At 41.2% G+C, this 27,568-nt stretch overlaps 2 protein-coding genes across 5 annotated transcripts in view; both read right to left on the bottom strand.

Annotated features, from left to right (window-relative positions):
- The window catches only part of YAP1 (Yes associated protein 1), an 86,659-nt gene extending 77,099 nt beyond the window's left edge, over positions 1-9,560 (bottom strand). Inside the window, exons 1-2 of one of the 3 annotated variants that reach the window (XM_026034951.1) lie at positions 9,178-9,560; positions 6,581-6,828 (exon numbers count right to left, since the gene is read on the bottom strand). In XM_026034951.1, coding sequence (XP_025890736.1) covers positions 6,581-6,828; positions 9,178-9,504 — 575 coding nt within the window. In that variant the 5' untranslated portion in view covers positions 9,505-9,560. The remainder of the gene's footprint in view (positions 1-6,580; positions 6,829-9,177) is intronic. The other 2 variants (XM_026034950.1, XM_026034952.1) reach the window with 2 other exon arrangements.
- A 619-nt stretch (positions 9,561-10,179) lies between these two features.
- The window catches only part of CFAP300 (cilia and flagella associated protein 300), a 19,780-nt gene continuing 2,391 nt past the window's right edge, over positions 10,180-27,568 (bottom strand). The window contains exons 3-7 of one of the 2 annotated variants that reach the window (XM_026034965.1): positions 27,203-27,275; positions 21,976-22,142; positions 19,758-19,930; positions 14,664-14,730; positions 10,180-10,806 (exon numbers count right to left, since the gene is read on the bottom strand). In XM_026034965.1, the coding sequence (XP_025890750.1) occupies positions 10,681-10,806; positions 14,664-14,730; positions 19,758-19,930; positions 21,976-22,142; positions 27,203-27,275 (606 nt within the window). In that variant the 3' untranslated portion in view covers positions 10,180-10,680. The remainder of the gene's footprint in view (positions 10,807-14,663; positions 14,731-19,757; positions 19,931-21,975; positions 22,143-27,202; positions 27,276-27,568) is intronic. The other variant, XM_026034966.1, reaches the window with a different exon arrangement.

Here is a 27,568-nt window from a genome sequence, read left to right as displayed (position 1 = left end):
AGACCTGCAGTCACGTTTCAGCACACCCAGGGTTCCTAATCTCATTTATTGCAAGTTTACTATAAGAATGGATAAACGGAGTGAAAAACCCACTTTGCTTGCTCTGGGGCAGCTTTAGAGAATTTGCAGCTGTTGTGCCAAAACTGTAAAGAGAAATTGAGTGAACAGTAAATTAAGGTTTTACATTTTGCATTTTAAAGCTACTGATTTGCCTCTTTCCAGTTTGAAAAGACAGGGTAATAGGAGATGAAACTTGTAAAAGTAGGTATGATTTATACCACACAGCACTGGTCAGAATTTAATTGCATTTACCCTTTAGATTTTTCTTTCCCCAAAACTGGGAGGTGATGCCTGTCTTACTTCCATGGGAACTTTCAAATTAACAACCTTTTTTTACTGCTTTCTATTGAGCGGCAATTGCCATGATGTGACTGATGGCTTACAGATTACCCCATGCTACAAACCAGATGACTACCAGAAAACAGAGGGAAAATCGACTATAATTCTTTGTCATCTTCAGTATTCAGAAGAGGAAAGGGGAAGAGATGGGGCAGCCCAGAAGATGCTCATCCTGATTTATGTTGGGTTCTTGTTTGTCTTTAGAAGAGGTCAAGACCTGAGCAAACACAAGTGGTTCGTGGTGGCAGGAACTGCTCATGCAAACTTCTTGCTACTCCTCTCTTCAGGCAGGGGCAGCCTGACACAATCTTTAATAAGTGGAATAGCAGAAGTATAATCTTAAATATACTTTTTTATTAATCCTGTATGAAAAATTTCTTCCTATTATTGCTGATCAGAGGGACTCCAAGATTTCTCTTTGTAAAACACTAGTAAGCAAAGATCTACGTGATGACTGTAGTTGYTAATATATCGCAAAATACTTCAAACCACAGTAAGATAAAATTATTCTTAAATTTGAAACAGGAGATATGAAAAAATGCTGTAAAACGGTATTTTAAACAGTATTATATTTTTAAAATATATAAAGAAAAGCTACACTGATGTTTTCAACAATTAAATCAAAAGCAATTTTGATCAAATCCACAAGGACATTGAAAAGTTCAGTTTTATATGTTCACCAACTGAAACAGACAGGTTTTCCCACCGTAATGAAAAGGGTGTTAATACAATCTTATACTCCAAGTAGGCCATTACTTTCTCTCAAGTGCATGTACTTGGTCAGGCATTACTTACAGTTGTAAGAATCATATTCATCAAGCTCTATTTTCTACAGCTGGCCTGTGCCCCACTACAGTATTACTAGCTCTCAAGAAAGGCTTGATCTGCTGCTTTTTTATAATTCATGGAAGAACATAAATAAATAAATAAATAGGTACTGAATGAGACACGATATTGCACATACAGTTCTTATGAGAGGCATACTGAAATGCAAAGTATCTGTGAGAGGAAAAGATGCAGACTACTGATCTTATGACTATTTTAATAGTCCATTAAAAATAGGAAAGGAATCACTCTGGGTTATTTAAATTAATTATTGTTCAATTTAAAATGGTACAGATCAACAGCCCATTAAAAATAGCAAAGGAAATCCTCAGAGATACCTTAAAATGATTATCTTACAATTGGTTGCCATAATCTGTATTTCTCCTCAAAGCTATTTTTGCCTGAAGACTAATAGCATAATAGTTATAAAAAAAATACAATAAGCTATATTTTTTAAATATTATTTTATCTCATCACATCTCTCAAACTACTTTTGTATGTTTTTTAAAATCACCTTGTATTATAGTGTATCCAATGCAAAGGAACCAGCAATATGCCTGCAGTTTTTCCTTAAACAAAGCCAAGAGCTCAAGTAACATGCTGTGGGCCATTCTCACCACTTGTGCCCACACACTATGTTAGCTGTAAGCTCTGGCCAGGGGCTGCAGCACAACCAGGCAGGTTTTGCCTTTCCTTTTCCTCCCCATTTTTAAAGACACGAGGATCTTTAGTACAGCTCCAAATTCAAAGTAGTTGATAAACATCATTTCACAGAATAGACTTAAAAACTATTTAAGCTGAGAGGCAGAAGGAAAGATACAGGCTTAGAACTATCTTCCAAGACCAAAAATCTTAATTGTGAAAAATTTTTCGAGAAGTCACACTTTAGAAGCATTTGAGTTAATATTTCTTTTCTCAGCTATGTTCCAAAACTATCACTGCCCATTTTCCCTTGTACAGATCTCTATTTTCTTAAAAGAAAGATACTATGAATATTTTAACAGGCAACAATTATCAATATAAAAATGAAATTATTTTACTGGACTTAATACAAATTAAACTGAACAGAAAAATATTCTACTTCTTGTTGAAATGGTTGCAGTTTTGGTCTCCAGCAACATAGTTCTTTTAGTGCTAAGCCAGTTTGAACTACAGAACCAAAAACACCAGAACTCCTATAAAATGTTAATTCTGAACGTACATCTCCTCAGTAATTTTAGGCATTTAGTAAAATATACAATAGAGCAGCAGCCAAGGATCCCACAAGCATTTTCTGCCTTGGAAAACTAAGATTACTTTGGCTAGTGGGGAAGAGACAGAAAGGGGACCTGAGTTACTGGGTGGAAAAGTCGTGCTGAGACTCTAGACAATGGAGGTGAGAGAAACGTAACACTGTTGGTTATTTTTTCATATATGAAGTAACACTCTTGTACACATTGAGAAAAAAATAGAAAAAAAAAAGGAAAGAAAACAACATAGTAACAAAACACCCTATTACCTTAGAATGATTTGGTTTCACAACATCCAAAGCAACACCTATCCGGCACCTCTTGACAAAGCACTTAAGAAGTGTGTAACAATAATCCATTTTTAAGGTTTCTGCCAGATGGGTAAACACCTCCAACACACCCACAGACACTAATGAAAACCACCTTGGCCTCCTTCAGGAAGTCGTTCAACACTTCACAGAAAAAATAGGAAGTTGTTGATAAACTGCTTGCAAGAAGTACTTCCTRTAGGAAAAGTAATTACAAGACTATTTGCTGGACAATCAGTTAACTTCTGCTCGCACTGAAAGATGAGGAGACAAATCAAGCAACCTCTGTGTTTTAACAAAAAGTTAAAAGATACGACCTTAATTCTAAACTCAAGCCCAAGGTGGACAGACCTCTTTGTGCAAGTTGCTGCCTGCTGCTACCCTGGCACGTTATCTTTTGCCTGGGCGCAACGCAGGAGTCATTCTCCACAGTTCAGAGCAATGTCAAGCAGCAGCTGGGCAGCAGGAAGCAGTTAAGCAGCGATGCAGACGACATCTCCACACACAGCAAGCGAGTCCTCCTTGCAGAGCGGGCTCTAGAAGGCCACGCGGCAGCGTTCGCATGACTCAGACATGACCACTTGCTAGCCAGGCAAGTCTGAACTAATGAGCTCTAGTTAAGTGGCAATTTCAGCACAAAATTACAGAATTAGTTTTACCAGCTGTAGCAAACATGTACTAACTCACTGGCTGAAATCACCTGCCTTTTCACTAATGGAAAACTCTACTCAAAGAGTCCTACAGAGGATGAACGCCAGYGAGTTGTATTCTGACAAATCCTATGTTGGACATTCATATATAAAGGAGTCTATTTATCTCAATGATGGACTAATWTACAAGAATAATTCTGAATCAGACCCTAAACTACTATTCTCACACTCTTAAGTATGTGCATGCAGCCAGGGTGCATATAACATATGTCTGGTCAAATGAATGTGTGTTTGTGAGTGTGTGTGTGCATTCACCTCTCATGCACATGCACAGTCACTCAACCAGAGAGAGATTTTCTCCCCCTACATGCTGTTTTTCATCCCTGTGTGAACTACTACTCACAAAACATGTGAGCCACTGATTACAGACTATATTCCTCACTGTATTAAGTACAGCACTCAGATTTGTATTTTTCTGTTTGCAGTATAGTATATTATGATAACTACAACCATAAGGCTTACTGACATCTGGAAAAAATCTAATACTGTTACCTATTCTGCAAAGATCCTTCTAGAGCCTCATTACTCGGCTGTTCATGGAGTGGCTACAGAACAGAACAAATGGAAACAAAGAGCAGTGCAGCCAAACCAACAAAAAGAGCTGATTACTTGGAATAGAGACCAAAAATCTGCATATGGTAGAAGGAACCACGTTAAATGTACCAGGAATCTGAATACTCATTCACTCTTGGAGGAAAAGTTTAATGTATAGCTAGACAAGACATGAGTTTTAACAAGCTTCTAGGTATGAGATGGAAGTTAACACTGAAAATGGTACCACGAGCAGCTTCTGAAGCATGCAGTTCTTAAAAGTAATTCTTAAATTTCTTTGAGCTTCTTGGTCATACAAATAAATATTCTTTCTCGTATAAATTGTTATGAACCGCATGAAGTAGGKGGATCTCACCTGTAGACAGTACTACACAACCTTTTAGAAGAACAAACRTTCTTCAAGTGTGAATGCAGCCCTCAGAACTGTCCTCATTAGATGCTCTCATACCACAGCATCACCCAAGGAAAGCCAAAAGAAAACAGCCCATTAAGCTGTTTAAAATCTCCCAAGGTCAGCATGTGACCCAGCAGGGAGAGGTTCAGAAAGTACAGCCTTTATTTTTCTTCCTAACAACCTGGTTTGTTTCCACTCCTTTCCCCTTCAAGACACATCCTTCACAGCTAGCAGCCCTTTCAATCATTTACTTTGGATGTCTGCTTGAGAACAAACGATCTTGCTCATGCAGATGAGTTTGCCAGACTTGTGTGTACTTTCCAGGCTCAGGCTCTTTATTGTTCTTGCTGAAACCTGACCCTTTGAAATGGATACCAGGACACCAAGAAAGGACAAAAAAAAAAAAAAAAAAACTCATAGAAAAAAGGAAAAGATTTTCTGTGGCAATAATGAAACTGTAGAAAAGCTTCCCAAGATCAAATCCTTCCTTCTGCTTTCACCAGAATGAGCATAATTAAATCATCACTTGAAAGAGCATAAAGATATTTTGCATGTCTTTAGCTGCTTCCTCTAAAAAATCTAAASTGTTTGCAAAAATAAACACTTGGACAGTGCAACTCGCTAACCAAATACTCACTGTTCATGTTTTAAGCTATTCTTTAGGAGCTCTCACAAGCACAGTCAAAACAAAGTTTGCTTTTCATTTCTAAGCTCATTTTGTGCTTTTCTCAAGGCCCAATGAGCCATAGTTTTGATATGGTATAAACTAACCCAGTTACAAATAATTCTGTTTGTGCTCACTGAAGTTCTCACATTCTAGCACACATTTATTTGTTCTTCATAAAAGAAATAAATACAACTTCAACCTCTTCAGCTAATGCTCACTTTTTCATTCTTAGCATATTAACAGTGTCTGAAAAGTAACTTTTAGGCTCAAATAGTGTCAGATAACTGTCACTTGTGTAATCTTGGGTTTAAAAAAAAAAAAGGGAGGCTGATTTTGCTGTGCAAAAACAACACCACTCTACAAACAACGAAGTTTTAGAAGTTCAACAATTTCCATTTTCATCACATATAATGTAGATTAGCTTTAAAAGTTATAGACCCAAATACTTCAGTCAAATGCACATATTAATAACACCAATATTTTAGTAAGAAAGGTAAGAATACAGATGTTTTACTTGGCTGAAATATGTTTTATATAAATAACATACTATTCTGCTCCTCCCCTCCCCTAGCCCTCAAAATGACATATAATGGAATTCAGAGCCTTCCAGCAGAATAAAACATTCAAAATATAGTCAAAATACTCGAGGGCCTGGTATGTGTCTTGGTRGGCACTTCCAGAAAGCAGGACAGGCTCCTGCTGCTTTAGAAAACTGCACAGCCTAAAAGAAAATGCTCCCTGATGAATTATGTGTCAGATGGCTGGCATGTGTAACCTCTCTTCGGTTATAGAAAAGGTGATACTAATTCCACTGCGTGAAAAAAGCTATAGCTGTAGGAACAAGAAACAATACTAAAAGTTYTGCCATTTCCCTTTCACTGCAGGGAATACAGATGAGTTTCAGGAGTTACAGACCCAAGTACTGCAATTAAATACATATATTAATTTATTTCCTTGAAAGTACAGAGTAGACAGAAATGCTTTGGTTAGATCCTTACGCCACTGTAAGTATTAAAAAAAAATAATAAAAAAGGTCTTTTGGATATATTCTTATTCCAGTAGTATCCAAAGATAGTTACCTTTTTTTCATACGTGCAGCATAAAAAAGGCGAAATATACCTTGATCTGAATGAAAAGTCAGCTAGATCCAACAAGGCCAACAACCACATTGTTTAAAAATCTCTGTGCATTTCACTARGCTTTAACATGTAATATAATGAACAAAATTCTCCAACTAAGAAGATAAATATTCAAAGAGTCAGATACAATTTTCAGAAACAACTAGTTGAAATGGAAGAAATACTGGAGTGGCAGGATCTTCTCTCCTACTGGAAACCAGAACCACGTTTTTAGAATACACATCTTAAACATAAGGAATTTAGCTAAAATTCAAAGACTATAAATTGCGGGGAGAGAGAGAGAGAGAGAGAGAGAGAGAGAGAGAGAGAGAGAGAGAGAGAGAGAGAGAGAGCGCGCGCGCGCACTTTTTTACTTACTTAAGAAAGTATCTCTGGCCAGAGGGTGTCTTGGCCATCTCCCAGCCTGGTGGCAAGGGGACGTCGTCGGGGATCTCGAAGGAGGACTGGCGAAGGTGCTGGGAAGATGGAGCTCCCGGACCCGTCACTACTCCAGAGGGGGAGAGCGTCCCCGGAGAAACAGCGCCCAGCTGCAGGGAGGCTGGGGAGGAGTGAGCTCGGACATGCTGAGGAGTCAGCGCTCCTGCAGTCCCCGCATCAGTGCTGGCCTGTCAGGAGTGAAATTATTTCCATTAAGACTCTTGTATTTCAGGAAAGAAAATGCATTTGTTGAAAGATTCCAGTAAAGTGAAATGTCTTCCACGAGAAACTCCTAAACTGACCACTGTAAAGTTCTGGTTACTTTGCAGCTGCTGCTGTTCAGGAGAGCCTCAAAGTAGGTTGGTCATTTAGCGTCACAAAAACTCTTGTATAAGAAAAAAAAGAAAAAAAAAAAAACCTTTTTTTTTCTAGATGTATTTAGTTTTATTTTGAAAACTGAAGTTCTCTTTACCTAGTGAAAGTTTAAATCAAAACATGCCCGCAGCCAGAAGACCTACTAGAGAACACTGCATGGCTTGTGATCAAGCGGCATCTTTACACCTCTTCCTGACGTAGGAGTTCATTTCCCRCTCTTCTTTTGAGAAGCAGGGAAGGGACCAGACATCCCCTGCACAGGTTGARGCAATTTCACCAGCAGAACAGCAGCAAAGACCTCTGCCCACTGACACCAGGCATTTCCAAGGGAGTAACAACTACTGGATGCTGCCACAAGGAAACCACGCCATCCTGCAGGCAAAACCTCCCAAACCTGACACAAACTGCACTCCAAGGGTACGTGCAGCCTAGGAACAGTTTGCTGGGGTTTATCTCTAGCAAAGCTTCAGCAAACTTTTCCACCAGTCAATCAGAGTGAGTCACAAAACTCCTTACCAGAAAGCTGCCAGGCACGAGCACGCAGCACTTGCTCGTCAACAATAGGTGTCCACCACAGAACAGAAGAGCAGCTTTGAAAACTGGGCTTAAATAATATTGACTCTTAAATATATTCACAAATTAATTCCTTCTGCAGAGGCACAAGAACAACATGGACATGTATAATAAGTTGCCTATATTGGCCCTTCCCACACCTCTCACTGTGTGGGTATTGCACCATACGTGAGGCCCCATCTGCCTGTTCTTATGGAGACTGACATTTCTATGTTTTGTTAAGTGTGTTTGTGAGCAAAAAGAGCTCTATATATTAAACTGGACATGTATTTCAAAGAATTACCTTACATTCATGTTTTAATACARTGTGCAAGTTGCACTTCACTTGAGGTGCTTTCAGTCTTGAGAAACAGAAGGAATTATGGAAAGTTCATTTTTTTCCTATTATTTTTATGGCACAAATGAACGAAAAAAAGAAACTTACAACAAACTTACTTTAAAAGACAGTGAATGGTGAAAACAAATGATTTTCTAGTTTCAGCTGAATTTGTAAATTCATATTTCAAGAGCCACCAACTGGTGCAAGGAGCAATAATCCAACTAGGCCATACGCACTATGGATGTGGAGTAACGTACACAAGCAAGCCAATGCTTTGCTTAGAAGCACGGGGTGTGCGAGCGTCGCAGAAGTTTGGAGCGTTTCCACCAGCAGAGCCATTTAGCGGCACTCGCTGCACCGWGCAGGACACAGCAACAAGCAACGGGGGCGCGAAGGCCCGTGCTGCGCCCGGAGCGACGGGGATTAAACTCGCCGGGCTGGAGGTAACTTCGTTGCGGCGGCTCCCGGGATGCTCCGGCCCTGAGGAGGCCACACGGGCTTTCCTCGGAAATTCGGCAGCTCTGGAGCAAACAGGGCTCCAGAGGCGGCTCCACCCCTTTCCAAGGCGCTTTCCGCCTCGCAAGGCGAGGGCCGGATCGACTGTCGAGTATTTGGAAAATGAATTAACTCCCCGGCGGAGGGAGGCCGTGCCAAGCTCCAGCCTGTTGCAGMCTCCTGAAGCCAAGCTATAAATCCCGCAAAACGGGGCTTTAATAATGGAAATGCTGACAGACGCCTAACGACGGCAGCCCCAGCACTGCGGCGAGCTTCAGCTCCTGCCGGCCACGCAGATAAAGCGACAAAGCCAACAATAAACCCCATTTTACAGCCCGGCAACAAAGTTCAGCCCTTCGCAAGGGCGCTGTAACTTTCCCGGCGCGGCGGCGGCGGGCCGCATCCCGCGCGGCTCCCGCTTCCCGCGGGGCGGATCCCGCCGCCGCCGCGGCGAGGAAATGGTGGAAGCGGGAGCTGCGCGCGGGGGGCGGGGGCCGGCCACGGGCCTCGCTCCCTTCCCTCCCTGGGATTAGGCCGGGCAGCGCGGCCCGCGGAGCCGCCATGGGGCCGCCCAGCGGATGTGGAGCCCGGGCCCCGCCGCCGCGGAGCCAACGGTCACCAACGGCCGCCCCCTCCCCCCGCCGCGCTCCGCGCACAAACACGCGGGGGGAGGAGGAGGAGGAGGGCGCAGGGCTCCCCCACGGGGCGGCCGGAGGAAGAAAGGGAGCGACCCCCCCCCCTTCCCGTTCCCCCCCGCGCCGGGCGCCCCCCTCACCTGGCGCGAGTGGGCCTTGGGCTCGGGCGGCTTGAAGAAGGAGTCGGGCAGCTTGCGGAGCCGCATGGGCAGCGTGTGCGGCACGTTGGCGCCCTTGGGGTTCATGACGGCGTTGAAGAGCGCCTCCAGGTCGGTCTCGGAGTCGCCGCGCACATGCACGATCTGGTGGCCGGCCGGGGGGGGCCCCGCGCCCGGCGGCTGCGCCGCGCCCGCCGCGGCCCCCGACACGGCGCCCGGCGGCGGCTGCTGCTGCGGCGGCGGCTGCGGCGCCGCGGGCTGCGCCGCCGGCGGCGGCGGCTGCTGCGGCTGAGGCTGCCCGGGATCCATGGCTGCGGCGGGACCCCCGGCGCTTCCCTCGCGGGGCTCGGCGGCTCAGAGCGCGCCTGCCCGGCCCCGCATGCCCCGCTGCTCCCCCGGGCCTCGCCGCTGCTCCTCACCCCACAAAACAAGCGCGGCCGCGCGGCGCCCCCGAGCCCGGCCCAGCCCGGCCGGCGCCTCCGTCCCGGCGGCGGAAACTAAACTCGCGCAACACGCCAAACAAAAGTTCTCAGTTACGCCCGCCCGAATCACTCTCCGCGGCCGGCTCCGCCCCTCCTGAGCCCGCCCGCACCGTATCCGAGCGAGGCGCTCAGCGCGCGCCCGCCCGCACCGCCGCCGCCGCGGGGCCGCCCGCCCGCGCGGCCGGCGCCCCACGCGGGACGCGCGTGGGCTCCTGTCCCCCCCTCACACACGTACACACCCCGCGGCCGCCCCCGCTGCCGTTACCGGCCTGCAGCGCCCGCCCGCGCGGCCGCCACGCAGCGCGGTCAAACAGCGCTCGAGTTTCACGGCCGCCTCCAGGCCCCGCGCGCCCGGGACGGGACGGGGCGGGACGGGAGCGGATCCCGCCCGGGCCCGCAGCGGGAGCGGGAGCGGCCCGAGGCGGCGGATGGGCCCGAGGGAGCCCTGCTCACCTGGCTACCCCCTCCCACGCTTCGTGGTTCAAAATTAGGACAASAGGAGCAGAAAAAATGTCTTTTATTGCTAATGCCATGAGGGAAAAGTCACACAAACAGTTCCAGAATATGCCCTAAAAGAACCTACAAACCTTGTACACAACTTTTTTTCCCCCGCTAACTCCAGCAGCAGCCGTACAGAGCAGGGCACACAGGCTGGTGCCCAGGCGTCCCCGCGGCAGCAGCAACGGGAGGCGTCGCGGCACTCAGGGCGCGGGGCGCGCGCAGCCCGCGCCGAAGCTGCGGCTCAGGCTGTGCCCGCGCCGAAGCTGTGGCTCAGGCTGTGCCCGCGCCGAAGCTGTGGCTCAGGCTGTGCCCGCGCCGAAGCTGCGGCTCAGGCTGTGCCCGTGCCGAAGCTGCGGCTCAGGCTGTGCCCGCGCCGAAGCTGCGGCTCAGGCTGTGCCCATGCCGAAGCTGCGGCTCAGGCTGTGCCCGCGCCGAAGCTGCGGCTCAGGCTGTGCCCGCGCCGAAGCTGCGGCTCAGGCTGTGCACGTGCCGAAGCTGCGGCTCAGGCTGTGCCCACGCCGAAGCTGTGGCTCAGGCTGTGCACGTGCCGCCTGCGAGGGTCCACGAGCAGGTAGGCGAAGCTCTGCGCGTGGCCGCGCCGCGCTGGGAAGCACAGGCCGTCCTCGTCCTGCGGAGCGCACAGGAAACGCGGCCTTAGGGACCATGCGGCGGCCTGGGACACCCGCAGCGCCCGTCCGTGAAGGGCACCCCCGTCCTGGGCCTGACTGGGCAGGACAGGGACCCCTCTGTGGAGATCCCCGCGCTGCCACACGTACATAGGCAGCCCCATCCCTCTCAGTGCTGCCAGGAACCTGGATGGAAATGTCACATCCATTGCAAACATGGAATTAAGCAGGTAAGCTTGTGAGTACACAACTGGAGCCTGAAAGAGGTGAGGAAATACATGGGGATTCAGGCGCTTTTTCCTTTGAAATAGAAGGATGTTTAGGAAGCACATATTAATAAGTGAATTAGAAATCTATCCTTTTTGTCACTTAACATTTGCTAATGCATCTGTTCAGTCTTAAATACTTGAATATAAGAAAAATACTTTTTAATCTCATATTAATGTCTTCAAAATGTTATTCAGGTTACCTCGTCAATACTCAGAAAGTGCTTAAACAGAATTTAGACACTTAACTCCAAGTTTCTCATTCGAAAAAAAACTACACTTACCTGACAACCAGTAACGCAAGAATTAGACTCCTATTTTTTTATTATTTGAAATAAATTTTAAATAAATTAACTTCTGCTTCTGTGCCTATCAATAAAAGCTCTAGTCTTGACAGGACAAGCAAAGCTGGACATCTGCTTCAAATCCTGTGTGGACTCAGAAAGGAGGGGTTCCCTCTTTTGGATGCATTCAGTCTTGTCATCTAATGTCCAAGAGACAAACACATATGCAACAGACCCCTCCTTTCCTTTAAAACAGGTAAGAGCTTCCTGCTGCTCCCCACCACCTTCACACAGTATTTGCAGATGTGTAATCTCTGTCTCCTTTTTTACCAGAGGGAAATTCCCATACTGAGTATAGTGTCCATTTTTTTCCAGGAAAATTTTAAATTCACAGACTGCAAAATATTCCAGATTAGAAGCATATTTTTTCCCCTCATTCTCCTGCAGGAGCTGTTCTACTTTGCAGAATCCAACTTTTTTTTTTTTTTTTTTTGATCAAGGAATCATGAGAACTGTAACCTCCTATCTTAAATTTAAGGCAGACAACTTGGAGGGACAAGACCCTGTTTCCATTTTCTGCTTCAAGGACAGTTTTTGATTTTTATCCAGTGGCTGCTACTGGCATCCAAATTTCTCTCCTGTTACTTAGGAGAGAATGAATTCTACATTASATGTTCTTCATTTGAGGAATTACTCAATAGCATAAATCTTAATTTAAGATAAGCACTACCCTAAAAGCATGGTTGAAGAGGTAGGTAGAGATTTGGTGCATTTATTTTCAGCATTCTTTTTAAATAGTGAGATAGAGAAAGCTAAAAATAGTACTATGTTTTAAGCAATACCGCATGCGGGCTGTGTGGCTCCAATTTTAAGATTCCTAGCTGTCTTTGGGCATTTTGTAGGGATTCTGGTGTATGAAACACTGGATTCCCAATTTGTCTAATGAGAGCAAGATTTAAGTTAGGTTTTACAGTAGTCAGCATCACAGCGTCTTTGGGTATGATCCAAAAAATAACCTAAGCCCACCAAAAAGGAAGAGGAGAGCAACATCCAAGCACATGTAAATGTAAGTACCAATTCATATCCAAATACCTCATATTTCATGAAATTCCATTATATGCAAACTGTGAGGCTTTGGAATGTGATCACATGATTTACAATAACTCAGAATATATTTATATATTATATACATAACACACAAATTCATAACTAAACTTTTGAAATATTTTGAAATATTTAGATTAAAAGATCTTACTATTTAAACACTACATCTGCTTGTAACTGTTTTTGAAACATCCAATTACACTTTCCAAGATTAGATCAGTTTCTCTCACTGATTTTTACATGCCTGCACTACTAAGATACTTACTTGTGGATTCAGATCTGTTAGAAAAGAGCCACGAGACACAATTTTCAGTATATTGATGATGCCAACCAGCTTCATCTCTCTGTATTATCTGATTTTAACAGATTTTTTTTGGATATTGTTTCCGAAACAAGGTCTTCTTAGCCATAGTTAGACAAGTGTGGTGTCTAACATAGAGTGGTGGTGTCATGATAAAGTTACCTAAAATTCTTGATTCCTGGTGCTATTTCTACTTTTTACAAGTATACAGGTACATTTATTTGTCCATTTATTAATCTTGTTTGCTAAGATGTGGGTTCTTCTCACTTTTCAGCTGATGCTCAAGCAACTTTTACCAGAACAACTTCCCCTTTTCTATGTAAGACCAAGGGCTTACGTCCCTTTCTTTCATAAACAAACTAACAAACATGACTCATGCCCTGTCGCCTCCACATCAAGACTCTCTTAACACACTTTGGGTATTTTCCCAATTAATCTACTGCATCTACTGCAGAAATACAGTTGTCGTTTTTAGAAGGAGCTCTCATCAGAAGCACAGGGCATGTGTTGCAGTAAGTGCCATTCCTGCAGTTTCCCAGCAGAGATTTGGGAGTTTTGATTCTTAAAACTGCCAGACAATCCAGACAAACCCATTGCAACGTTTTGTTTTGAAGTAACCTCATGTTAAGTCTGAGCATGTCTCTGGGATAAACTTTTCTGGGAGAAGATACTTTACGATGGCCTTCAGTGAAAACCAGATTTTCAGAATACTTCACTTTTCAGAATTTGCATTAAAACCATATTTTTCCTCAAAGGCTATAGAGGTGGCTATAGAGGTGGCATGCTCTGTATTTGCACTGGATTTTCTTTTGCCCATCCACTTCCTTGCTTTCAAAATGTTGCTCAAAGCTGCCTGGTGTTTTGTTTGTTTGGTTGTTTTTTATCTGATGATACTCAATGTATGACAAAGACATAGAGAGGCTCTTAACTAACAGGTCCACCTAAACAGAGAAGTCCCCAAAGTCGATGCAGATCTACTAGTGATCCAGAAATGTCTCGGAAAAAGTATTAACAGAAGAATACCAAGTTATCTTTCTTCTTTAATTTGAAGCTTGCAGCCTAATAAATTGAAGTAAATTGTGATACATCTGTAAATTAGTAATTTTTTCGAGTCTTCTATGAATCACACATTAAAAGATGATGACCCACAGATGAACAACTGGGCTATTGGCAAGTTACAGGGAGGTTTGTGCAGTTTGAAGTGACATCAGCTGTTTCTTTTGGAAGTAGTACATTATCTGATGTAATTATTATACACTGATTACTTAAGAAGCATTAGGAGTAATTCAGCCCACTGTAGCAATTAAATGACAGATACATTAAATCCAGTAAACAGGCTGCCCATTGTCAACTTCTTCCTCATAGTAAATGTATGATCTTGCAAGAAAAAACACCCAGAAACAAGAGTTGAGAAGGGTGAGGAGAGCAGGTTCATCTCTCCACTCTAACTTTTGTGTCCTGAACTGCCTTGCAGAGGCAGATGCCAGACGGACTATTCAGAAAGCTCTCTAAAAACATTTCTAAAAACAGAACTACAGTCAAGACTGGATTCTTAATCCCTTCTTCTCTTTCATGTACATATATAAACAGAATTACTCAGAACTACTTTTTTCATAGCTAGTTTCTGGATAACTATCATGACTTCAGATGCAATCCAACAAACCTATTTTTAGTTAGCTTAAAACTTTAAGTGGTGCCTGTTGCTGAAGAGTTGATTAGGAGTGCAAGCAGGATGAAACCAGGGAGAGGGTTCAAGAATAAAGAATGGCAACAACTCTGTAGAAATAACCCCTTTGAAATGAATATTAAGCCTTCTTTCTGTAAATGGTAATTCAAAACATTATTTTCAAGTTATGCATGTTACTTCCAGTAAAATTCTGTTCCAAAAAGTAGTTAGTACTTACATATGCAGACACTCTGAAGACAGTAGAAGTAATGCTTATTTCATTTGTTTCTGGATTCTTTTGAACACTGAAATACAGAGAAATAACGCAAGTTTAATACTTACACCACAAATARCAGAGGCCTCCATTTAATGGATAAGGTTTGAACATATGCACTACATGCCTCCTCTAATTTTGCCATGTTTAAGCTAACAGTTAACGTTCAACTTGTGCCACGTGAACCATGAAAAGCTGTATTATCAGCCCAAGATAACACGGATAAGGTAATATTTTACTTGAAACTAYTGAATGAAAATATATCTCGTCATCGGGGTTGGGTTAGTTTTACTGATTTCAACTGCTAAATCACAGCAATAATACCAGGCCTGGGTGACTGCAACATAAAGTTTGTGATTTCATGTATAATGAAGGTGATCTAGCTAAACATCGTGTTAAAATATTTTTTCTTTTTTTTTTTACACATTCTTTGAGAAAAAAAAGGAAATATGTGAATGGCATATACTAGATACGAGAAGGAGTAGCAACAGTACTGGTAAAGATATGGAGATGATAGTTCATTTTTATTTAATACAAAATTACATTTTAAGATTTTTTTTCCTGTAGCTTAGCATGGTATTTTGATTACCAAATCATTGTATTTTTGCGACTGTTGTGAAAAATGCCATTCTTCCATGATAATTACTAGCATGCTAAGATACTAATGCAGACTGACCAGACATCTCAACACATATTATATTTAGATATTTTGTATGTCTATTTTTCCCTCAGGCCTGCTTTTAAGTGATGCTTACATTTCTTCATAAATTATATCATGCAMCATCTACCAATTTATTTATTTTCAGATTCCTCTTTTCATTAACTTAGCGTGGAAGAGCTGAGCCCTATCAATTCCATACCCCTTACAATAAACAGGGTCTGTTCCTAGGAAGGGTCCCAACCCAGCCGCGTTGCCTGAGGAAACGCGTCAACACGAGAGCTCCAGGCTGCCTATCACAGCAGTCCCCTATTGCCACTGCCTTTGYAAAGACGCCTTTGTACCAAGAACAGACAAAACCCCAATCAACCTTCTGGGGTTTTGTCAATTCAATCTCTTTTCCCAMTCAAAACACTGACTTTTACTGGTTTCATCTGCAATGCCAGCCATGTATGAGCCATCACTAAGCCTGCCCTGTGAAGCTGATGGTTCAGAGTTTTTCCTTGCCGCTCACATATGCAGATAGTCCACAGTGGATTAAACCAGCGCTGCTGAAACTGGTGGTGGCCCCAGCTGCTGCCTTCCCAGCAGGGACAGCTCAACTGGTTCGTGACTCAGCTCCTGGGCCACTGCCCTGCACAGCCCAGTGCTAAGATAAACTCAAGTGGATGGCRGTTTATGCAGAGCCACGGGGCTGTAAAGGGCAGCAGCTCAGAACCTGCTTAACCTCCCTGCTGGCAACGACAACTTGCGGAGCAGGGGAGAGAAGGGCAGCGGGGTGACTATTTCTACCCTCTGTCACCTCCTTCAAAAGCTTCCACCTCCTTCAAAAAGTTGTGCTTAACTTACTCTGAGCTCACATGCTTTGATCTAAAAATGACAACTTTCTATTTCTAGCCTCTTATTTCCTCTACTATGTATAGGATATACATAGGACACCAAGGAAATGGGTGTGAGAGAATGTATTTACTCCATTACCTAGAAATTTTGCCTTGTGATTAGCTTCCTATACATCACTTTTCAGTTTGAATGTTTATTTCACCTACTTTAATGGTTAGGGCAGAACTATATATCTGACAAAATAAGATGGATCTAATTTTGTTGACTTGATAGAAACCAGGATTTTCTGGTTTCTGGTGGCACATTTATTTGTTGCATTTCCTTAAGCRTTTAGGGAAAAAAACCCTCATCTTCTTGACAAGGACAATATCCCTTAAAAAAAGAGTCATAATATCCCACTTGGTTCTTCCAAATTGTTATTTCTTATATTACTAATTGACTGTGGAAGTTCCTTAACCATTATAATGTGCATTTCCTCTCTTCTAAAGACAAGAAATTTTCCCAAGACATCTTTCGATTCACCCCAAGTTCTGTTTGCATCCTAACCTCCAAACACAAAAGGCTTTCCAAACACAAAAAAAGCAAATCAGTGTCTTCAGGTAAACTAATTTATTGAAGGGGAAGGGTGTGTAGAGGGTGTGTGGGCAACACAGAAGGAAGGAGAACGAGTACAAGAAACCATGTAAGGCAGCTGTCGTCTTAGAAAGACACCATTAGAAAAAAATCAGGCCTTAAGTACAGAAGATAGAGTTACCAGGAACTTTAGGAAATCACCAAGATTCATACAGTACATTTCAACTARCATGTTTTATCATATAATTATGTTCTTTAATTTTAGATAAACCAAAAATATTAAAGTATTTTTAAATGATTTGGATTACATAGAACACATCACATGCTCGGATTTGGATAGATGCAACAGAGGACTTAGTAATAGACAACAAGTTGTACACAAACACTTTACAAAGTAATGATTAATCTTTTTACTAGTTTTATTTGGAATTCTCTAGCTGTGTTTGTAAATATATCTAGAACTGTTAATTTCAAAAGGTTATTGGATTCTCATGATTAAGCTACACAMATGGAAATGCTATAATAAAATAAAATGTCAGCTTTGGGGCATTATTTTTATCCTCAGTGCCTTGGAGTTATAACTGAGGAATAACTATCAGGAAACTGTAAGAAAGGRAGGTGGGAAGAAGCTCATAGAAAGCTGCCTGCCACTCAGGGCATCAGAGAGACCCTGCAGAACTTTCCATGCTTAAGATAGAATTCAGGAACCATTATTGTCCCATGCAATAGTTTACAGAACATAAGAGGCCTTGCTCCTTGCTTTATTGTAATTTCCCTAAAATTAAGTGTTACAGTGCACAGCATGAACCAGAAATTAGAACTGATGCTTGTGGCATGAGAGTTCCTCATGAGAGCCACGTTGCCTTTCCCTTCACTGGCTTTCTCTCTCCCAGGAAGCTGGTAACAGAACATCAAGATTGAAAATTTTTCTCATGRGATTGTCAAATAACTTACTTTCAAGGGAGCAAGTTCAAAGATTGAGTTAAATTGTCATGAGCTTTTCCCATTGTGAGACGGTGAGAAAGCAAGAGGCGTTACAGGCCAGGGAGAGGTATGTGGCTGATGAGCACTTATATCTGCTAAAGTGCATAGATGTATTTTAAAACTTTGGAGAATAGAAAGAAAACTGACGTGTGTGTGTGTGGGGAAGCTTAGTGTGGGGACCTTGAAAGGTTTTCTTATGATAACATATAAAGGAAATAAGAAGCAGCACAAAAAGAAAAAGAAAAATATGAAAGGAGTCAACATAGAAAAGGCTGAGGGGATAGAAAATGCAAAAAAAAAAAGTGGCAAGATGTTGGCAGATGCAAACTTCTTAATATCCTGATTAGGTTATATTGTGGGGAAAAGAAATATGAAGGTAAAAAGAAGTGTTTCAGAACAAGGCTTCGACCTGGATAGGGGAAAAATAGCAAAAGAAAGGAAGAAAGTAAAAGAAGTGATTAGATTTGGCATTTTTCATAGGTCATTTAACAACGTAAGATCAGAAACAGCTGTAGTCAGTGCAGAGTGAACGAAGGCCAAGGATTAGAGTAGCAAACAACTTGTTCCAAGTGCACAGCAAACTATTTAAAAGGAAAGGGAGACTTTTAATTAATTAAATTACAAACTTAATTAAAGTTTTGTAAGGTTCTCTGCTGCAGGATTACAAAAAATTCCAACAAGAGAGCCAACTACTCTGAGTTTTATATTCTGTTTGGATACAGCAAGCTACATTTACACAAGGGCTGCAAAGTCAGGAAATACTCAAGTGAGCAGGAATCACTGGATCTCCTTTTTTTAACCATATCTTTGTTCAAACATTTAAGTTTTACTCTTGTTTATCCAAAGACATTTAAAGAACAAACTSAGCGATGAACAGAACTTGCACAGACTTTTTTTTTAATTTGCTTGCCTTAAAATGGGAGGTGCAAAAACAATGGGCTCACCCGCCATACCAGCTATGCCTGCGGGAGAAGAAAATAACTATTTCTGCCTAGGAAATGCAAAGTCTTTGTACTGCATGTTTCAGAGCATCCCTTTGCGTCGGTGTTACCAGAGCTCCTGTGCTATCCCACCTACCAGAGGTCTGTTACTGCTCTCACTGCTCATGCTAATACTATACTTTGTGCTCTCTACCTATAGTTACCATAGGTGGCAAAGTATAACAGCACTGAAGTTTAGTAATATTGTTCATAACGTTTATATTCTTATTAGCTCAGCTAGGAATGAATCTTTGTATAATTGTTAATTACACACCATTTGCTACTGAGAATCACCATATGTGTACATCTAAACAGAGGAAAAAATAGCCATTTTTTGCCTCTAATCTTAACCAAAAATAAATGAATTCCAGRCAATTCCACACACCAGACTCGGCCAAAACTGTTTTAGTCCTCTGTCATGTTAACAGCCAGATTCTACTGCCCTTAGTAGTGACACTGCATGAGTCACTGCACTATTGTAGACCTGAGAATAGCAAAATCTGGCTTTATTAAAAATCAGACAAACAAAAAAAGTGGAATAAAATATTTTTTAAAAATCAACTAAAATATTTCTTTTTTTTTTTTTAACAAAAGCTTGAAAATGGTACATATAAATATATATATATACAAACACACATGTATACACACACAGACCAATAGTTGAAATTACATCAATCACAATTGGACACAACCAAATTCTAGTACTATTGCCCTATCTTCAATAGAGAATTATAGAAACAAAAATCTCTAAAATGAGAATGAATTATAAAACAGCAGTGAACTTGTCTGTAATACAGTAGAATCTTTTTAGTTAGAACAATTTCCATTAAAACTGTACATTTCCTTTTGCCAATGAAATGCTATCTTTGTTCCAGATTAATACCTGAAAATAAATGAGCTTGAAGACTGATTAAAAACATCCCTAATTTCAAAGCAGTAATGCACAGCACTCACACAAATTGCCACCAAGTGTCTGTGCACGGCACATACATACGTAGCTGCACAAAATCAGAAAACACTTACCTTACCAAGTCCTTATATAAAGCTTTTGTGGTTTCCAAGTATGGGCCAAGCATATCCTCATACTGACAGAAAGTTCCTCCAAGGCAGAGGTGCTTAAAAAGGCAAAAGAGAAACTCCTGGCGATCTGACTGACTGAATATGTCATAATGCTCTGAATCTTCCAGAAGCAAGACCTTATGGAACAAGAATGCAATAAAAAGGTCAGATAGCTATGTAATATCTAAATTGATTTGCAATTAAATACATAAACAATACAGTTWTTTTCTGTATGTTAAGCAGAGTCTATGTTCATATAACTTATAGGAAACAGGATAGAAACAGATAAACATTTTTTCCAAGTAGACATCCTTTTCCCAACGATGCGATTAACACCACATTCACATTTTACAGTTACAATATAAMATCTTAATAGCAGAAACATCAACTCTCAGATCAGTGCCCACAAGAGATATGGAAGACTTTACAAGAGCCTGGTAACTCACTGKTTCATCCTGCTAGTGACACTACCAATAATGTGAAAAAAATTGACGAAATRGCTGAGTGACATCACCCCAACAGCAGATACCAGCACAGAGAGATGCAAACAGGAGAAGGAGACTTGAGCTCACGCCATGGTTGGCCACCTCAYGCACCTCTCCGTTTCCTTCTTGGTGGCACCAAGAGGAGAACACACTGCAGATAGGKGGAAAAAAGTAATTTTTGCCCAGAAGGGCTACTCTGTGACAGAAGGAGCCTAGACAGTCTGCTGCCCCCTGCAGCCTGCCCCTCCAGGGCRCTCACCAGCCAACCTAAGCTCAGAGGCAGCTTTGGGGAGATGTGGATGCCAAATTCTTTCTGACATTCTAAGTCTTATGACTGGGAATCATGTCCACTTCAATAGATGTGAACCCTTCAACTTTCAAATGAAAAGCAACTAAAACTCTCATGATGTCACTTTAAGTGTTGCCTCTTGCTTTTCACATCAAATATCTAATTTGATTAATTTAAAAAAAATGCCAATATACCCAATTTGTAAGAAAACGCATAGTATTTTGAACAGCCAGCCTCCAAACCAAGCCTGAGAGCCAAACACAAGTTTGCCTCTCTCCCTTCCCAGAACTTCACAGGACAGACCAGTTTTTCAAGCCACATGCTGCAAGCAGTGTCGCTGCCTGCTCACACACACCATCTTCAAAGGGTTTGCCAAGTGCAAATGAGTGCAACTCTGTAATTATTAAGTACTTCGGCTGATTATATATACAAGGCAGAGCAAGAGCCAGTTCTCCCAGCCTATGCTTTACTAATGCTAAACAAACATAAATAAGAAGAATTTGGTTGGGCTTATGAAGTCCAAAGAAATGCTTTGGATGAAGACACGTCGATTAAGAAGGTGCCACTTCTTGCAAGGTTATTTTTCAAAATACTCTGCTCTCCAACACCTCCACCAGAACGTAGCAAACAGCTCCTACCTTGCAGGCCTGTTTAGGAAGTTGTATTTATTGGAGCTTATGTTGCCTGAAAGTGAATGCTACTAAATACGCACAGCTAAACACCATTAAAGCAGAAGGGGAGGCAATTATTAAAGAACAAAATTCACAGAAGAAAAAAAATACATCTTTTAAGTTTCCTGTCATCAACCTGAGCTACTTACATAGACCTCCAAATGACCCCTAAAATTAAGGTCCTCTTTCAGCAGTCACTTCAAGGCCATTTCCCTTTTCATAGTTTCCTCTCCTTTGTTTCCATTCCAAATACATGAAGGTGCCTGTCCTTAAATACTTTCACATGTGACACTGGTGAGGAAAGCTGCAGGACGTAGCTGCTGAGTACCTTCAGTTTTATGAACTGTTCAGACCCTGCAGGTGAACCTGCAGCTCTGAGTTTCACGAGAACTTTCCACTGGAACTTCTTGTTTTCCCCTCCTAGGCAAAAAAAAAGGAGCTGCGTTTCTTTTCTTTTAGTTAGTGGCTCCTTGTGTCAAGGGCAATCAGGAGAAGCTTTTAACTTTCCCCCCACCTAAGCAGACAGTGGGACCAACTGAAATATAACCATTGTCTTGACACACTTGGGAACTGGACAGTTATTTATATCACACGGCTACAGAGCTCTATTTTTACCTTGAAAAGCACATATCAAAAGAAAAAGAAATGCTGAATGATGTGTCCCTACAGTACCAAACAGAGTACATGAACAGAGTAAATATGAACACTTATAAGAAACTATTGAGTGCTTCACTGACCTTCCTTAATTCATCAGAGATGATAATACCGTCATAATATTCATCATAGCATTTCACAATATGTCCAGTTTCTCTAACAACTCCTTCCGTGTACAAACGATCAAAAAATGACATGGAAATCTGGGTACAGGGCACCACCGTAGCTTCGGTTTTTATCACGTTGGAACCTGGAATAAAACAGACAGGCTTCACTTCAAGTGTGTCGTGTTATACAGAACAGGAGAGTTTCCACGTACTAATGGTTTCATAAAAATTCAGAAACTGATAGAGCGCCAAAGTAATTAACTTCATTAAATGGTTGTGTGGGGCATATTTAAAAAAAAAATGAAACACATAGATAAAAAGCTCAATGACACACCAAAAAACAAAACAAAACAAAGCATGAAAGTTACGAGAGAAACAAGGGCAAAGAAAACATGAGGCCCAGCTGAACGCTACCTTAGGTTAAGACTCACACGTTTGCTCCCTCTGTTGGTAACGCTATCAATCAAAACAAATAACAGATGAAACACGAGGTGAAACTCAACACCACACCTTAGAACATCCTAATTCCACTACTTAAGCCTGAAAGAATCCAAGGAAAAAACACCACACTTGGATCCAAGTAGAGAAGTCACTAACTGCTCCTATCTCCTCACAAAGTGAAAAGGGGATTTAATGCTTTTTAAAACCAGACACAATTCTGTTTTCAACACAGAGTGGGAAGAGAAACACAGAGAGAGGGACGGGAGGAACCTGAGTGCAGGGGTAGCTGCACAAGGTAGCGCAGTGCAGCTTTGCAGAGATAACAGTCATAAAATTCCGATTTTTCACGAGTTTATCTTTTCTGCCATGTAGATTCCCTCCATCCACAACATCACAATATCAGAAGGCTGTTGACTGTACACTTAAGCATAAAATTAAGCAGTTTCCTGCCAAACTGACCTAAAAAAATAATTGAAGACTAATATTCGGAAAGAGTTCACATTTATCATTATATGACAATATTTCAGGAAGAGAAATATGTCAAAAGGGTGTACATACTATAAGGCTTCCAAGAGCATAAATCTCCAATATTCCATTTTAATACCTGCAAGCACAGTTTAGCCTGAYATTTCTCTTCCCTGCACTCCCTGAAATTCCTAGGATTTCTCCCATATATTATTACACAGAGATCATTTATTCATATATGGAGTAGGGTGGCATTTTGATATCTAAACCTCCCACCTATATGATCACTCTTAAGACAAAATAAGAAAATAAAGGAAACTACAAATTGACTGTTTGAAAATGTGCTTGTACTTAAGCTGAAAAATGCTGGCATGAAATTTTAAAATTATTAAGAAAATATGTTGATGAGAAAATCAATTATAGGAAAAAGCATATTCTTTAATTGCTTGGTTTCACATTTACACACATGTCCATGGAGAAGTGTGCTTGTTATCCAAGACTTGGAGCCAAAAATCTTAGAAAAGAAAAGGGTTATGTGCTTTTATTTCCTCCCACTCCTTTACTCCAAAACTCTAATTTTTATCTCTCAGTCAGACTCTCCCTCATATAATTAGAAATTTCATGAAGATTTAATAGGAATTGAATCTGCCTTTAACACAGGAATGATTTTGGAAAAGAACATGAATCAAAAACTGATTCAAGAGTAGCAATACCTGATGCTAAATGACCTGAAACAAAAGCCATATCTAACATTTTCCTGTTATTGAGCTCAAAATATAAGAAATTCAGCTATTTATAGGTCTTCACATTGTTAGGATTTTATCTGGAGGGAAGAATGAGGGGGAGGAAGAGACACATTCTGTTCCCAAAGAGGATTTTATGAAACCTTCCATCAGGAAAGATCAATCAAGAGTTCTGTTACATATTGAGCAGTTTAGAAAAACACGCTGTAAAATAGAAACGTTTGGATGTGCTGGAAGCTCCTATGCTGCATTTCAGAGATGAAGTGGGGAAGCTGAGATTCAGAATTTCCTGGAAGGAGTAACCAGCGCTAATAACGCTGCAGAAGTGAGCAATACAACTGCAGTGAAGTCTCAACAACTCTGTGACAAGTGTGCGAGTGGAAAGCAAAGAGCTGAGAGACTGAAGCAGACCTGGGTTTAACAGCTGGCTCTGGAGTAATCTGCAAGCTGCGATCTGCAAGCATTAAGCAAGCACAGGGAACTACATTCTGAATGACATACATTTCTCCTCTCTATTTCTAACTTGTCAACTCTGTATTTTAAACACAGAAAACAAACAAACAAAGACAACAAAATTCCTCCTAAACTTAAGGAAAAAATGTTCATTGAAGAAACCTCCTGCATCCTACTATTCAAAAAGCAATTAAATACAGAACAAATACAATGCAAGCTTAAAGCTGAGGTATTAAAAAAGCTGGTATTTTGAAGTAAAATGTACAGAAAAACAATTTATTGGTTCGAATGACATCTAAAGTTTTAGCAAATGAAAACCTGCAACAGCAGTTTAGAAAACTTGCTGACTTGAGATTTTTAAACCTCAGGTTTAAGACAGCAGTCGGGATAGCTTGAAGCACACAGGGCGACTAAGAGTCTTTCTTAAGCAAATACTAAACCTCTGTTTACACAAAAAGACAGTATCCCTACACCTTTGATGATAACTTTTCAAGTGTTAACTGAGTCTAAGCAGATACAGTCCTGCCTCCCTGCAGCTGCTGACAGGTGCAAGGCCAATAATGTGTCAAAGGAAAACCTGCTATTTACATTTCATTGTAGCTATTTTAAAATGCAAGGCTTAATATGTAAATCGATATGCATCAAACCATGTTCATTTTGCTGTCTCTACTTTAGAAAAATGTGAGGAAGAGAAGAGGGCACACTGAAGCACATGACAGAACTGTCAGGTACTCTGAGGAGCGACCAAATAGAGAAAGGAAAATATAACCTACAACAGGAAAAAAAAAAGTAAATAAAATAAATAAAAAAGTGTTGTGAGAAGGGGCGATAAAACCAAGTATTTGTCCARTCAAATAAAGCAGGAGAATATTCCAGGATACTTTTTACTTAAAATGTTGTAGTTCAATTTCTATTAAAGCTGGAGTCCCTTAGACACTGGCCTATTGTGGATTCAGGAAACCCAAGTTTTGTGCCACCTTTTGGTCTGACAGATGGGGAGACCGGGGACATTAGGGTCTGAAAAATTAAGGTGAAGATGAGAATAAAAAGAAGAGCAAAACTGAACAGATAAGAGAGAAAAAAAAGGTGGTAAAGAAAACGGAGACTTCATGGAAAGGAGATCAGCAGTAACAGGGAAGAGGCAGAGATATATGTGAAAGGGAAAACAGGACCACATGGATTGTAAAGGAAGATAATTTAACACTATAGGGCTGCAGCCTGAAAAAAAAAGAATTATGAAAATAAGCAGCCTAGTAAAGTGGCACTCTACAGATACTTTATATAACTCTGACAGCACCTTACAAGGTAGATACAGCTTTGTGATGCAGGTGATCCCCTCACAGAGAGGCGAGAATAAGTTTTTCAAAAATCTACCTATACCCCACTAATCATCATACAATGCATCCTGAATAGCCCCCCTGTTAAAAAATAAATAAATTTCAATTCTGGATTATGTCAATTTATTCAGGCTCTTTAAAAGTGAAACAAGCCCATTTACACTGTCTTCCTGCAAGAAAAGAAACTTGTCACTGGAGAGTAACTCTTAGTAACAAGTAAACAGTATATGTGAACTAACAAAATGTCGTAAGAAGAAAATACTGGAAGATGATTTTGTGTCTCCTCCCCCTCAAAGCTTATTCTTACTATATTTTTAAAAAATGCACATGAAGACTAAGTACAGAAAAATGTGCCAACATTCCTCACCCAAAATAGGCAAAGAATGGGAAGATGAAATTTTAAGAGCAAATGGGGTGTACCAGCTGTTCAGGATTTACAGAGGGAGCCCTTCCAGTCCTCTGAATGAAATGCTTTACTTTTGTGTTAATACAGATTCAGAAAAATCAGTTAAGAAGCTGAGATACTTGGCAAGTGACCCTTTGCTTTTAACACGAGGTATGTAACCTACTGACCTTCCTCACTATAGGCACTAGCTAGTCACARGCTAGACAGATAGTCTAAGATTCTTGTCCAAAGCAGGAAAAGAAAAAGGGTTGTCTGTGCTTTGAAATGAATTTGTTTTCTTTTGGGGTCCCAAAAGGAGAAAGAGGCATCTGAGAGGAAACTCGAGGCAGAGATATTCTTTGCATCTTCTCTGTCTCAATAGTTTTAACATCCTGATGCAGCATCTTAGAAAAACAGATTTTGCTGGCAAAAAGTTGGCAAAGCCTCGCATCACAGCATACACTGGGGAATACTTATGCCAATTCCAGAGCAGAAATGGCGAAGTAAGTAAATTCCCAAAGCTTAATTAAATATTCACACACAATAAATTTATTCACAAGCAAACTGAAAAACTGAGGGATTCCCACACTGGCCTTTTTAAATCTATAAAGGAAAAGTACTGCAGAGATGTGTGAGTTTGTAATATGCATAAAACTCCATTACATTATCACCCACAATTTGCATGAAAATTTAATTTGCTCATTAACAGAATGAAAAATACAATTACAAAGTGCTGCCACAAGCTCAACGTGTTATTTCTGCTTAGTCTTTTTTTCCTTTAATGAGTCATCTACAAACATAACCAACTGTTACAAGCAGTTAGTGACATGACAACAAATGAAAAGTCATCCTTACAATGATTATAAACAGAGCAACTTATTCCATGGCTCTCTTCCTGCAGCAAGTTGCTCCTGCTGTACAGACAGGGTATTTATGCAATCTCAGGAGTGTGCCCAAGCTAACTTTCTGCTCCCTCAACTTCAATTTGTAACACTGCAGTCATCTCTGATTTCCCCTAAGGAGCATGGATTCACCCAGAGSAGAGTGTCTTTCTCCCAATAAGATCTCTGAACAAGGTAGTTCCATGAACACTGCACAGCTGTTTACCTCTGGGTACCATGACCATGTCAATACCATAGATCATTTACATGCACTTCCAGTAGCCTGACTTATGGATCAATACAAAGCTTGAAATGGAAAAAAAAGTGTAAAGTTTGATATTTTAGTCACAAACTAGTTATGAATCTTTTCCTACTGCTTAATGGAAGGAGACAATCTTCAAGATAAATCAAACAGATGAAGATACGGATATATCACAAAACAAGCTAGAAGAAAATAGTTACATTTTTGCCCTTAATATTAATTTACTCTAATTTTACCCAATGTCGTCCATTGTCCTGAAGCTGAGAGCAACTTTAAACTGGAGACCACATTTTGATCTTTAAAAAAGGCCTATAAAATTCAAATAARAGACAAGAGTTAATGAAGTCACAAACACAAAATCATCACACATTGCTTTCTATACTTTTAAAACAAATTATAAGGATCCAATTAGTAGGTAGACCTTTTGGTTTGGACACAAAGATCATACCAGTCAATGTATGTTTCTGTAACTTTGTGTAGCCACTCTCTTTATTTATACATTCAAGACATTTTCATTTATGCATGCAATGTAAGGTTTTTATAGTGAAGTACTAAAGAATATGCAGAGGATGAATGAAAACTTTGCAGCTACCAAAAAAAAA

The sequence above is a fragment of the Nothoprocta perdicaria genome, unplaced genomic scaffold (assembly GCF_003342845.1).
Source record: "Nothoprocta perdicaria isolate Ctin4 unplaced genomic scaffold, notPer1 scaffold_153, whole genome shotgun sequence".
Classification (NCBI taxonomy): Eukaryota; Metazoa; Chordata; class Aves; order Tinamiformes; family Tinamidae; genus Nothoprocta; species Nothoprocta perdicaria.
Note: the sequence above shows the minus strand (reverse complement) of the source record. Positions and strands in the feature narration are given on the sequence as shown.